This window comes from Pongo pygmaeus, chromosome 20, assembly GCF_028885625.2.
Source record: "Pongo pygmaeus isolate AG05252 chromosome 20, NHGRI_mPonPyg2-v2.0_pri, whole genome shotgun sequence".
Classification (NCBI taxonomy): domain Eukaryota; kingdom Metazoa; phylum Chordata; class Mammalia; order Primates; family Hominidae; genus Pongo; species Pongo pygmaeus.
The window spans coordinates 7,885,781-7,899,909 of record NC_072393.2 but is presented as its reverse complement, the minus strand read 5'-3'; the positions used below and the strand labels follow the sequence as shown (position 1 = coordinate 7,899,909).

The 14,129-nt window shown below is 54.6% G+C and overlaps 1 protein-coding gene across 3 annotated transcripts; it reads right to left on the bottom strand.

Annotated features, from left to right (window-relative positions):
- Positions 1–61: 61 nt before the first annotated feature.
- On the bottom strand, positions 62–13,613 carry LRRC8E (leucine rich repeat containing 8 VRAC subunit E). Of its 3 annotated transcripts, XM_063658015.1 has the most exons (4): positions 13,498–13,588; positions 8,212–8,354; positions 6,306–6,448; positions 62–3,420 (listed from the first exon to the last, which is right to left on the bottom strand). In XM_063658015.1, exons 3-4 carry the CDS (start codon positions 6,441–6,443, stop codon positions 1,168–1,170), a joined length of 2,391 nt encoding a protein of 796 aa, XP_063514085.1. In that variant the 5' UTR covers positions 6,444–6,448; positions 8,212–8,354; positions 13,498–13,588; the 3' UTR covers positions 62–1,167. The 3 variants fall into 3 exon arrangements, with proteins under 3 accessions (XP_063514085.1, XP_054322013.1, XP_063514086.1); XM_054466038.2 differs by lacking the exon at positions 8,212–8,354 and having other exon boundaries at positions 13,498–13,613; XM_063658016.1 differs by lacking the exons at positions 8,212–8,354; positions 13,498–13,588 and adding an exon at positions 5,127–5,295 and having other exon boundaries at positions 6,306–6,399.
- Positions 13,614–14,129: the final 516 nt, after the last annotated feature.

Sequence of the window (14,129 nt, the reverse complement as noted above, 5' to 3'; positions counted from 1 at the left end):
CTGGCCCTAATAAACGGTGTTAGACAACGACAGGAGTGCACGTAAGAGATCAAAACTAGAATTTGCATAATTAGTATTATTTATTAAGCACCCAGGGAACAGTCAAGACCAAAGTCCCTGCCTGTCCTTGGAAAAATGTCACCTCTATAGCAGGTGTCCTAACCCTGGAGTTCGCCCACCTTAGTAAGTCCTTGAATAGCTCTCTGGGGGAAATCTATCAGCTGCCCGAAGAGCTTTGTGTGTATTTGTACACCAGCATTTTCCTGAGGAAGGAGGTGCCTGGCTTCATCAGTTTCTCAAAGGGTCTAGGACCTCAAAAGGGATGAGAATCCAGATATTTGGATACCCTTTTTTTTTTGGCAGAGGTGGGGTCTCGCTATGTTACCCAGGCTGATCTCGAACTCCTGAGCTCAACCATCCTCCTGCATTGGCCTCTCAAACAGCTGGGATTATAGTCATGAGCCACAGCGCCCGGCCCTGATACCTTTACATCAGCATTTCCCAACATACCGTCTCAGGACCACTTACCTGCACCAGAACTACCTGGAATATTTAGGAACAGACTCCTGGCCCCCAACCAAACCTCCTGAGTCAGTCTTTCAGGGGTGGGGACTGGGATATTTTGTTTTGTACCGACTCCCTAGGTGATTTTGATGCTTAGTCAAATGAGAACCGTTGTTCTGAGCTAACATATAACACAGCAAACAACTATGTCTGTGTCCTCTCCTTGGGAGAGAACCCCTGAAGTAAGTTGCTTTGTCTGTTTCGTGGGGAGGGGGAGTGTTGGAAATCCCACTGGGATGTGTCCTTTCCCCCATATGTGGCACTAATTGAGCTGGAATATCCAGGGAGAGGCAGCAGTTCTAGGGATGGGAGCAAGGCCAGCCAGCCTGCCAGAGACACAGGTGTGGTTTTGGTGGGAGAATGCTATGACTGAGTTAATCCTTCCATACCAGGTTCCACCCCAACTCCACAACATCCTGTCTGTCTCCCCAGACAAACCAGCCCAGATCCTCCTGGGCCCCAGAAAGATGACACAGCTGCCCCCCCACCCCACCCCCATCTCCTGGCCTGGACCCACTTGGCTTCCTGTCTTGGAAGATAATGGTTGAGATTCCAGGGCAGAAGTATTTTTAAGGCTCTACCTAAAACGGCCCCACCCCAGCTTCATTCCTCCTCCATCTTGTCCCGCACTTCTGCCGGCAGACCCTGGTAAAGGGTGTCTTCCACCAGGAGCCCCGCCTTCTTGAGCCCCCCACAGTTGCCAAGTTCTTCTGGCAGCGCCTCTAAGTGGTTGCCTTTGAGCTCCAGGCGGCTGAGGGCCCTGAGGGCACCCACGTGGGGCGAGAGCTGGCTTAGCTGGTTGTCGCCCAGAAGCAACGTCCGCAGCTTGCGGCAGAAGAAGAGCTCTTCGGGCAGGGCCTCCAGGGCATTGTAGGAGAGGGCCAGGTGCTGTAGGTTCTGCAGGAGGCCCACCTCGGGTGGCAGGGAGTGTAGCCCGTTGTGGGACACATCCAGCAGACGGAGGCCTGAGCACAGGCCGAGCTGGGAGGGCAGGGTCTCCAGCTTGTTGTAGCTCAGGTAGAGCTGCTCCAGGCTCCTGAGCTTCCGCACGTGCTCAGGGACGTAGGCTATCTGGTTGTGCCATAGCCTGAGCGTGACCAGCTTCCGGCAGTGCTGGAAGCTGAGGATTTCCTCGATGGAGCGCAGGTGGTTGTCCTTGAGGTCAAGTTCCTGCAGTGCACCTAGGCTGAACACTGCGTGGGGGATGCGCTCCAGCCCGCAGGCCACCAGCTCCAGCTCCCGCAATGCCACCAGCTTCTTGAGGCTGTTCAGGGCAACCAGACGGGCCCCATCGTTGTGCAGGCTAAGCCTCTGCAGGTGGCCGGCAACGTCGGTCACACTGGCTGGCACCTTCCCGGCGTTGCTCCGGAGGGACAACACCTTGAGCTGCTTCAGCTCCCGGAGGCTCTCCAGGGTGGCCGCCCGAGCTAGCTCCTGGGGGAAAAGCCCCTCCAGGTGCAGCTCTTCCAAGCCCCGCAGCCCAAACACCCAAAGCGGCACCTCACGGAGCTCCTCGCATTTGACGCGCATCACCTTCAGGTGGTCCCGCAGGAAGACCTGCAAGGAGAAGGGTAGCCTGGCGGGCGAGTGGAGCAAGCTGAGCTCCTGCAAGTGCACCAGCTGCGACAGCCCCGGGGGGAAGGTGATATCGCAGATGGCCTCCAGCCGGAGTGACTCCACCTCACTGAGCTCAAAGACGGTGTCGGGCAGACCCGGAAGCATGCAGAGGGCCAGCTCCAGCCGGCCCGTGGCATTGCGCTGCAGCTTCTGTCGAAGCTTCTCGGGCGTCCACTCATGGTTGAGATTGAGCTGCTTTAGACGGCTTTCGCTGACCTCGGACAGGAAGACGGCAAAGCGCTTGGAGTAGAGGGAGTCATACTGATCGATGAGGTGTAGCATGAAGGCGAAGTCGTTCTTGACGTCAGGAATGTCCCCCATGCCAGTCTCCTCCCGCACGGAACGGAAGGAGTACTCCTTGAGGGGCCGGTGGAAGAGCCAGTAGAGCGTGTAGATGCAGGTAAGTCCGTAGATGCACACAAAGGAGATGTAACAGAAGGCCAGCTTGGAGAAGAGGTGGGCCTTGGTGTGGTTGCAGCAGAAGCTGGCGTAGCCCGTGACCTCTGACGTCTCCACCCTACAGGCCACCAGGAAACTGATCTTCTCCACATAGACCAGGTTGTAGACCAGGATGGCCAGGAACTTACACACTTTCAGCACCGTCTGTCGGATGTACATGGTATACAGGATATCGCCCTCTTCCACGTGCACGCGGAACTTCTTCACCTTCTCAAACAGGGCTTTGGCTTGCTCACCCTCCTTTTTGTCCAGCAGGGTGACAACTGGAGGCTCGGTCACCACCTTCTCCGGTTCCGCCAGCACTTTCTCCTTCTCACCCTCCCCTGCCTTCCCCAGCCCGGCCCCTGCCGTGGCCACTATGGCGGCCGCGGCCCGTCCGGTGGCTGCTGGGCCCTTCTGGTTCTCCCCGGAGACCTCGGATAGGGCCCTGGTGGTCCATGGAGAGTCGAAACACTTGCCCAGGATGGAGATGAAGTGTTCAATCTTGGAGCTGGTGCCAGGGAACTTGAACCAGAAACTGGTGCAGACCATGAAGATGAGCGTGTGAATGACCACGAGGTAGGGGAAGTACTTGGCATACCAGTGCAGGGCCGTCTCGTAGCACAGCTGGTTAATAAAGCTGTATTGCTGCAGGTCCAAATTGTTCTTAAGGCCTTTAACCTCCTGCAGGGCCCCAATCTGCTCAGGGATCCCCCGAGGCAGCAATTGCTGGCACGGGGCCTCTGATAAGTTCTCCTGGAGCTCATGATTGGGTAGACAGATGATCTTGTCCTGTGTCACCTGAGGAGCAAAAGAGAATGAGGGCTGTAATCCTAGCACTTTGGGAGGCCAAGGCGAGTGGATCACTTGAGGTCAGGAGTTCGAGACCAGCCTGGCCAACGTGGTGAAACCCTGTCTCTACTAAAAATACAAAATTAGCCGGGCATGGTGGTGGGCACCTGTAATCCCAGCTACTCGGGAGGCTGAGGCAGGAGAATCGCTTGAACCCGGAAGACGGAGGTTGCAGTGAGCCGAGGTTGTGCCATTGTACTCCAGCCTGGGTGACAGAGTGAGCCTCTGTCTCAAAAATAAATTAATTTAAAAAAGAGAGAAAATGAGGGGGATGGGGAAAAAACAGGCTGAAGGTGGGAGACCCCTGCACCCCCCATCTCTGACTGTCGCCAGCTAGCTGTGATTTCGGAAGAGTTTTGCTAAACCTCTAAGCACTGCTTTTTTTTCTTTTTTCTTTCTTTTTTTTTGAGACAAGAGTCTCACTCTGTCAGGCTGCGTGCAGTGGTGCAATCTTGGCTCCTTGCAACCTTCCCCTCCTGGTTCAAGCAATTCTCCTGCCTCAGCCTGCTGAGTAGCCGGGGCTACAAGCACGCACTACCACGCCTAGCTAATTTTTGTATTTTTAGTAGAGATGGGGTTTCACCATGTTGGCCAGGCTGCTCTCGAACTCCTGGCCTCAAGTGATCCCCTGCCTCAGCCTCCCAAAGTGCTGGGATTACAGGAATGAGCCACCGCAATCGACAAAGCACTGGTCTTTGAGAAAAGGAGCTGGGTTGAATCGTGTCCCCACAAAAGATGTTGAAGTCCCAACTCCAAATCCTTAGAATGTGGTATTATTTGAGCTGCGTCAGATGGCTCCTGTTTGGTCATAGGGTCTTTGCAGAGATAGTCAAGTTAAGACAAAGCCAGTAGGGTGGGCCCAGTATGACTGCGCCTTAGAGAAAGGAGAAACATAGACGCAGAGACAGACACAAAGAGAGAAGATGACGTGAGGATACAGGGAGAGGCTGGGTGCGGTGGCTCAGGCTTGTAATCCCAGTGATTTGGGAGGCAGTGGGAGGGGGGGCCAAGCGGGGGTGGTAGAGGAGGATTGCTTAAGGCCAGGAGTACAAGGTTACAGTGAGCTATGATTGCGCCACTGCACTCCAGCCTAGGTGACAGAGCTTGCTTAAAAAAAAAAAAACTGTCTCGGCCAGGCGCAGTGGCTCACGCCTGTAATCCCAGCACTTTGGGAGACAGAGGCAGACTGATCCTGATCACGAGGTCAGGAGTTCAAGACCAGCCTGGCCAACATACTGAAACCACGTCGCTACTAAAAATACAAAAAAAATTAGCCGGGCATGGTGGCACACACCTGTAATCCCAGCTACTTGGGAGGCTAAGCCAGGAGAATTGTTTGAACCCGGAAGGCAGAGGTTGCAGTGAGCCGAGATCGCGCCACTGCATGCCAGCCTGGGTGACAGAGGGAGACTCTGTCTAAAAAAAAAAAAAAAAAAAAAAAGATAAATACTGGGAGAATGTCATCTACAAGCCAAGAAACACTTGGAGCTGCAAAAATCTAGGACAGAGGGGCTCGGAAGATTCTCCCTCACTGACAACTGACGCATTGATCTCAGACTTCTGGCCTCCAGAACCAGACTCAGAAGAGGAAACATTTCTGGTATTTAAGCCACTCAATCCCTGCTACTTTGTTACAGCAGAAGTAACAAACTCACATAGAAACTGCAGTCCTTTCCAGATTCCAGGGATAAAATTGAGCATTATGAAAATATGGGGCTGGGCACGGTGGCTCACACCTGTAATCCCAGCACTTTGGGAGGCCGAGGTGGGAGGATGACTTGAGGCCAGGAGTCCGAGACCAGCCTGGGCAACATAGCAAGACCCCTGTGTCAACAAGAAATTAAAAAATTAGCCGGACATGGTGGTATGTGCTTGTAATCTCAGCTACTCTGGAGGTTGAGGCAGGAAGATCGCTTGAGCCCAGGAGTTCAAGGCTGCAGTGAGCTATGATCATGCCACTGCACTCCAACCTGGATGACAGAATGAGACCATGTTTTTCAATTATTTTATTTTATTTTTTTAAGATGGAGTCTCATTCTGTCGCCCTGGCTGGAGTGCAGTGGCATGATCTCGGCTCACTGCAACCTCCACCTCCCAGGTTCAAGCAATTTTCCTGCCTCAACCTTCTGAGTAGCTGGGATTACAGGTGTCCACCACCATGCCTGGCTAATATTTGTATCTTTAGTAAGGACGGGTTTTCACCGTGTTGGCCAGGCTGGTCTCAAACTTCTGGCCTTAAGTGATCCTCCCACCTTGGTCTCCCAAAGTGCTGGGATTACAGGTGTGAGCCACCATGCCCGGCCCCTGTCTCTTTTTAGAAAAAAAAAAAGAAAAGAAAGGGTCAGGTGCCTCACGCCTGTAATCCCAACACTTTGGGAGGCCCAGGCAGGCAGGTCACTTGAGGTCAGGAGTTCGAGACCAGCCTGGCTAACATGATGAAACCCCATCTCTACTAAAAAACTACCAAAATTAGCCAGGCGTGGTGGTGGGCGCCTGTAATCCCAGCTACTCAGGAGGTTGAGGCAGGAGAACCGCTTGTACCCGGGAGGCGGATGTTGCAGGGAGCTGAGTTCATGCCACTGTACTCTAGCCTGGGTGACAGAGTGAGACTCCGTCTCAAAAAAGAAAAAAAAAGATATGGAATGGCATAGCAATGTGGGGACTCCGGTGCTCCTGGCTATGGAGGTATGGAAGATAAGGGGTCTGGATTGGCCTTTGAGTGGGGCTCTGTCTTCAGTTTCCTCTCTTTCTTGGGTGATGAGAAGGCTTCCCGACTTCCCCAGACACCTGCCCCGCCCCTCTGGTCACGCCCCCTTCCCAGGGGAGGGCCTCACCTGGAGGGTGCAGCCAAAGACCCCGATCATGAGCATGGCCACGGTGAGGTACTCGGCCAGCACGTCCCACCAGGGTTTGAGGACCTTGAACGCAGGCTGCTGTTCCGTGAACTGCTTGAACTCGGCCACTGGGATCATGCTGCCTGTGGGACGGGACGAGACGGGGGGTGTAGAGAGAGACCCTCAGGATGGGAGGCTCTGCAGGGGGTCCTCCGAGGAGCCGGACACAGCCAGGCCCGTGCTCCTCATCTACCCATGGCCCTCCCTGCCCAAACTTGTCCAAACCTCCGAAGTGTGTGCCCCCACTTCCCTCTTAGCCTTCTCAGCCTGGCCTTAGTCACCCTCCATGCAGACGTCACCACTTGCCCAGAACCAAGCGGCCACTGTTCCCCTCTGGGCACCCCTGCACCTGATCTGACTTGTCTGACCTCGAAGAGCACAGGAGGGATAGTCCACAGGGCCGCCGCCCTCCAGCCTCCTCGGGTGGCCCCCTCCCCAAAACCAGGCATCCCTCTCCCACCCCTGACACCAAGGCCTGAAAACATCTGCCTCGATGCTCCCTGACCGCAGACACTCAGCGTCTGGGCCAGCCCCGGCTCTCACCGCTACCAGGCCTGAAAGTGTTCCAAGGCTCAGGACTTCCGGGGTGTAGGTCCCTCCACCCCCTCCAGGGGCACTCTGGGCACCACCTCCAACCTCTAACTGGAAAAGCCGGCTGGAGCCTGGCTCTGGTTACCAGGGCCTCAGGGGCAGGGACTGCCAAGCTGAAGGCTAGTCAGCCCTGGGGATAGGAGGTGACCAGGACACCTGAGTTTCTAAAGGGGCTACAGCCCAGAATCACAGGCAGAAACCAGAGACCTGGGCTCTGAGAGCCGGCAATGGGGTGTCCGGATGTCTGAGGAGGAGGGAGGACTTGCAAATGAAAAGTTGTGAGGTGACATCTACGACCAGGCCAGGGCTGTACTGTCAGGCTGCTGGCCGGCCCACTCTGTTCCCAGGGTCTCCTTTTAGACCAAGGTATCATTATTGCAGATACAGACAGGCCAGCCACAAATCACACTGGGGCGTGGGGCATGAGATGAGATGTCACTCTCCCAGGCAGGTACCCACTTCCCCAGAGGCTGGAGGTGGAACAAGGAAAGTGGGGAACCTTAGACCAGCCCACTTCTGCCAACATCCAAGCTCCCCCAGTCCTGGGAGCCTCCTGTCCTTGTCCAGATAGATAATCTGTAACTGGAGCTGGGTGCGGTGGCTCACGCCTGTAATCCCAGCACTATGGGAAGCTGAGGGGGGTGGATCACTTGAGGTTAGGAGTTCAAGACCAGTGTGGCCAACATGGTGAAACCCAGAGTCTACTAAAAATACACAAAAAGTTAACCAGGTGTGGTGATGCACACCTGTAATCCTAGCTATTCTGGAGGCTGAGGTGGGAGGGTCTTGATCCAGGGAGGCAGAGGTGGGAGTGAACCGAGACTGTGCCACTGCACTCCAGCCTGGGTGACACAGTGAGACTCCATCTCAAACAAACAAAACAAAAGACAAAGATAATCTGTAACTGGGGACAGGGGTTGGGCCAGGAAGGAGGGCATCTGCCCATCAGGGAGCTCTCTCTGGCTCCCCATCCATCTCCCCAGGAAGAATCTAGGGAAACCCTGGTCCCCTGACCCACAACTCAGCCAACGGTTCTGACACGTCTGAGCCTCCCTTTTCAGTTTGTGTCCCCCCCATATTTTGGGGTGACTCCTGGGTAAAAACAAGGTAGGATACAGGCTCCACCCACCAAGCTAAAGGCGAAGCAGTCCCGAAAGACCACATCCTTTTCTCCCTTCAGAGGCCCCCACTTCAGTCTGGGGAATCAGATAGGCAGGCAAGGGGGTGGGTACAGCCTGCCCACCCGGGGACTCACCATGCAAGTGTAAAATGTCATAGGTTGGGCCAGGCGCAGTGGCTCATGTCTGTAATCCCAGCACTTTGGGAGGCCGAGGCAGGCGGATCACAAGATCAGGAGTTCGAAACCAGCCTGGCCAGCATGGTGAAACCCCGTCTCTACTAAAAATACAAAAATTAGCCAGGCATGGTGGCATGAACCTGTAGTCCCAGCTAGGAAGGAGAATCGCTTGAACCCGGGAGGCGGAGGTTGTGGTGAGCTGAGATCGTGCCACTGCAATCTAGCCTGGGAGACGGAGCGAGACTCTGTCTCGAAAACAAAACAAAACAAAACAAAAATGTCATGGGTTCCCTGACTCAGACGGTGACTCACCCAGACCCAGATCCATGCAAGGGGGTGCCCAGAGCACAGGGTCCCTCGCACCATGGCCCGGCCCTCATGCTCATTTATACTCCCTGCCCTAAGCAAAAAGCCAAGTATACTTTGGGAGGCCGAGGTGAACGGATCACTTGAGGTTAGGAGTTCGAGACCAGCCTGGCCAACATGGTAAAACTCCGTCTCTATTAAAAATACAAAAATTGGCCGGGTACGGTGGCTCACACCTGTAATCCCAGCACTTTGGGAGGCTGAGGCAGGCGAATCACAAGGTCAGGAGTTCGAGACCAGCCTGGCCAACGTGGTGAAACCCTGTCTCTACTAAAAATACAAAAAATTAGCTGGGCATGGTGGCGGGTGCCTATAATCCCAGCTACTAGGGAGGTTGAGGTAGGAGAATCGCTTGAACCTGGGAGGCAGAGGTTGCAGTGAGCTGAAATTGCGCCACTGCACTCTAGCCCAGGCAACAGTGCGAGACTCTGTCTCAAAACTAAACCAAAATAAAAATAAAAATACAAAATAGCCAGTCATGGTGGAGGGTGCCTGTAGTCCCGGTTACTCGGGAGGCTGAGGCACGAAAACCCCTTGAACCCGGGAGGCGGAGGTTGCAGTCAGCCAAGATTGCACCACTGCATTCCAGCATGGGCGACAGAGCAAGACCCTGTCTCAAAAAAAGAGAAGAAAAGAGAAAAGAAACCCAACTACAAATATCCCAGTCTGCCTGGGTCACCAGTATCTAATCTGGTAGAAACATACCAGGACAGCTCAACTGTCCCCAGGGGATGAATATGTACATTGCACCCACCAAAATGGACGCTTGGGGTCATTTTGGGTCTGGCATATTTATGCATGAGGGTATAAAGTCCACACACTGAGCTTCAGAGGGACCCAGCACCAGGGAGCCTCACATCCTGTTTTGGTTCTGGCCATCCATTGAGTCCTCGAAGGATCCTGCAGGGACACCGCTCAGTTGCTTTACCTAAGAACGCTGACCCTAGGCTGGGTGCAGTGGCTCACGCCTGTAATTCCAGCACTTTGGGAGGCTGAGGCAGGAGGATTGCTTGAGCCCAGGAGTTTGAGCAGCCAGGACAACATAGTGAGACCCCATTTCTTAAAAAAAAATCTAAAAATTTGGGCTGGGCATGGTGGCTCACCCCTGAAATCCCAGCACTTTGGGAGGCCGAGGTGGGCAGATCACAAGGTCAGGAGATCGAGACCATCCTGGCTAATGCAGTGAAACCCCGTCTCTACTAAAAATACAAAAAATTAGCAGGGCGTAGTGGCCGGCGCCTGTAGTCTCAGCTACTTGGGAGGCTGAGGCAGGAGAATGGCGTGAACCTGGGAGGCAGAGCTTGCAGTAAGCCGAGATTGCGCAACTGTACTCCAGACTGGGTGACAGAGCGCGATTCCGTCTCAAAAAAAAAAAAATCTAAAATCTTGCCAGGTGTGGTGGTGCATGCCTGTAGTCCCAGCTACTTGGAAGACTGAGGTGGGAGGATTGCTTGAACCCAGGAGTTAGAGGCTGCAGTGAGCCGTGAACCAGCCTGGGCAAGACCCTATCTCAAACACAGCAAGCAAAACACTACTGACTGGGGCCGGGCGCGGTGGCTCTCGCCTGTAATCCCAGCACTTTGGGAGGACAAGGTTGGCAGATAATTTGAGGTCAGGAGTTCCAGACCAGCCTGGCCAACATGGTGAAACCCCGTTTCTACTAAAAATATAAAAAGTTAGCCAGGCATGGTGGTGGATGCCTGTAATCCTGGCTACTCGGGAGAGTGATGCAGGAGAATTGCTTACACTCGGGAGACAGAAGCTTTAGTGAGCCAAGATCTCACCGCTGCACTCCAGCCTGGGCGACACAGCGAGATTCCGTCTCAAAAAAACAAAACAAAACAAAAACTCCTGACTCTGGGGGCTGCAGAAGAAATCACACAACACACACACACACACATACACACACACACACACACACACACACACCCCCGAGCAGGGACCAACTTCCTGTCCTTGCCACCCTGTGTAAGCTCCACCAATAGCCATCCCAGGTGCACAATCACAGACAAGAAGGCAGAAACACTCAGGGGACCAGGGGGCAGCCACAGGGGCTATCATTATCTGTCTCCATGACTCAAACTTGATCCTCACAAACCTGCCATTAAATTTCCACAGACATAAAACAGGCCCCCACTTTGTCTGAGCAGGGCGGGTGGGAAGGTGCAGGAACAGGGGCTCAAAGAATTGGGGCAGAGCCAGGGAAAATACAACAATGGGACATATACACTCAGCTTCCTCCCCCAGACACTGAATGCCTCATTTTATCCCAACTCAGGCAGCGTGGATGTCGGAGACTTTGCTTTCCAGACTCAGGGGAGAGAAATAACTTGCTCAAGCTTCTACAGTTCCAAGTGGCATTCGAAGCCTGACCCATCCAACCTCCAGGTCCTGCCTGTAGGATTGCAACTGCTCTGTTCCCTCTTGGGAGACAGCCTCTAATTAAAATGCAGCATCTTGCCAGGCACGGTGGCTCACGCCTGTAATCCCAACACTTTGGGATGCCAAGGTAGGCAGATCATTTGAGGTCAGGAGTTTGAGACCAGGCTAGCCAACATGGTAAAACCCTATGTCTACTAAAAATACAAAATTAGCCGGACGTGGTGATAGGCACCTATAATCCCAGCTAATGGGGAAGCTAAAGCAGGAGAATCTCTGTTTTTTGTTTTTTGTTTTTTTTGAGACGGAGTCTCACTCTGTCACCCAGGCTGGAGTGCAGTGGTGCGATCTCGGCTCACTGCAAGCTCCGCCTCCCGGGTTCACGCCATTCTCCTGCCTTAGCCTCCCGAGTAGCTGGGACTACAGGCGCCCGCCACCTCGCCCGGCTAATTTTTTGTATTTTTAGTAGAGACGGGGTTTCACCGTATTAGCCAGGATGGTCTCAATCTCCTGATCTCGTGATCTGCCTGCCTCGGCCTCCCAAAGAGCTGGGATTACAGGCGTGAGCCACTGCGCCCGGCTGAAGCAGGAGAATCTCTTGAACCCAGGAGGTGGAAGTTGCAGTGAGCCGTGATTGCGCCACTGCACTCCAGCCTGGGCGACAGAGCAAGACTCTATCTCAAAAAACAAACAACAACAAAAAAACACAGCATCTTTGCCAAAAGCACCTAAGAGCGGTGTTGCATTGTGGCAGGCCAGGCTGGAAGGCCTTCCAGCCTGAGACCATGTGACTCCCACTAGCCCTGGCTCCATCCACCCCTGCCTCACCCCTCCTCCCTCCCAGGTCCTCCTCAAGCCACTTGCCTCCAGAAAATGTGGTGGTGAGTTCCTGCTGGGGGAAGGGTGGGAGAGTGAGACCCTCCACACCCACAGCCCATGCTAAGAGGCAGGGAAGAAGCAAGAAACATCCAGCAGTTTTCAGCCCTCAGAGGGGTTTTGTAGAACACAAGGCCCAACCTTTTTTTTTTTTTTTTTTTAGACATAGAGTCCTGACGGACACAGTGGATCACGCCTGTAATCCCAGCACTGAGGTAGGTGGATCACGAGGTCAAGAGATCAAAACCATCCTGGCCAACATGATGAAACCCCATCTCTAAAAATACAAAGATTAGCTGGGCATGGTGCCGCATGCTCGTTGTCCCAGCTACTCAGGAGGCTGAGGCAGGAGAATCACTTGAACCTGGGAGGTGGAGGTTGCCGTGAGCCAAGATTGTGCCACTGCGCTCTGGCCTGGCAACAGAGCAAGACTATCTGGAAAAAAAAAAAAAAAAGAGGGAGAGAGAGATAGAGTCTTACTCTGTCACCCAGGCTGGAGTTCAGTGGCACGATCATAGCTCATTGTAGCCTCGAACTCCTGGGCTCAAGTGATCCTCCTGCCTCCCTCTCCAGTACCTGGGACCACAGGTGTGTGCTACCATGCCCAGCCAACTTTTGTATTTTTTGTAGAGATGGAGTCTTGCTATGTTGCCCAGGCTGGTCTTGGAGTCCAAGCAATCCTCCCACCTCAGCCTCCCAACGTGCTGGGATTACAGGCGTGAGCCACTGTGCCTGGCCTCAATCTTTTTTTTTTTTTTTTTTTTTTTTTTTTGAGGTGGAGTCTCGCTCTGTCGCCCAGGCTGGAGTGCAGTGGCCCAGTCTCAACTCACTGCAACCTCCACCTCTTGGGTCCGAGCAATACTCAAGCCTCAGCCTCCCCAGTAGCTGGGACTACAGGCGCACACCACCATGCCCAGCTAATTTTTGTATTTTTAGTAGAGATGGGGTTTCACCGTGTTAGCCAGGCTGGTCTCAAACACCTGACCTCACGTGACCTGCCTGCCTCAGCCTCCCAAAGTGCTGGGATTATAGACGTAAGCCATGGTGTCCGGCTGAGCCTCAAACATTTATGCAAGTGAGAAACTGAGGGTCTAGGGTGGGGGAGGGTGGCATCTTTGTAGCCCGTCCTGGGTCAGGCCCCAGGCCTGTGGATTCCCAACGGAGTGGTTTTCCAAGCCGCCTCTGCCAACAGACTTGAAGATCTGGGACATGTATAAGTTCAAGAGCACCAGAGGTCAGGCTTGGTTGAACCCACCCCAAGTGGTAGGTTCTGGGGCTCTGAGAGTCTCCCGGGGATGAGTTGTCAGTGTCTTCCCAGATGCCAAGGGGAGGGGAAAGTGGTTGAGACCCCCAAAGTCAAGTTTATCTTCAGCCTGTTTATCTTCACTCCGAGACTTGGCCGGGTCTGCCTGGCTCCCAGGACGGGCACCTCGTGGGCCAGGTTTCCCTTTGCACCGGCCGGCACCCCCACCCCAGCTCCTGGTGTGTCGGGACGGCCTGCCCCGGCCACGGGGCCAGCGCACCTGGAGCGGCTCTGCCCCTTGTCCAGACCCGGGGACTCCCAGCCCGACCCCCACCCCGCCACCTCGTGGGGTGTCCAGAGGCAAAGAGCCACCTACTCACCGTTCCGGGAGGGACGCTGGGCCCAACTCCTGGGTCTCTGGGAGCGGAGCTGCCGCGGCTCCCGCGGAGTTCCCGGGCGCGCCGCGAGGGTGAGTCAGGGCAGGCGGGGACAGGAGACCCGGAGCCGCCCCGCCCCGCCCCCGGACGACTCGGCCCCGCCTCGCCGCAGGCGCGCCCAGGTCGACCCTACTCCTGGCTCCGCGCGATCAGCAGGGTTGGGGGAAGAGAGTGGTCCTAGGCTGCTTTGCCCTGGTGGGCTTGGGGCTGGCGGGAGATGCAGGGGTCTTAGAACTTTGCAACTTTGCAGTCTGGCTGGATCCTGGCAGCTGGGGAAACTGAGAGAGCTGGGGAAACTGAGAGAGCTGGGGAAACTGACAGAGCTGGGGAAACTGAGAGAGCTGGGGACCCTGAACTCCCAAAGTCATTCTATGGCCACCTTTTTGGGAACCAGGTCTTAGGGACCCTGTCGAGAAAATGTGGAGGCCGGGCTCTGTGACTCACGCCTGTAATCCCAACACTTTGGGAGGCCGAGGCAGGAGGATACCTTGGGCCCAGGAGTTTGAAACCAGCCTGAGCAATATAGTGGGACCACATCTCTACAAAGTTTTAAAACCTACAAAAACAAAATTTTA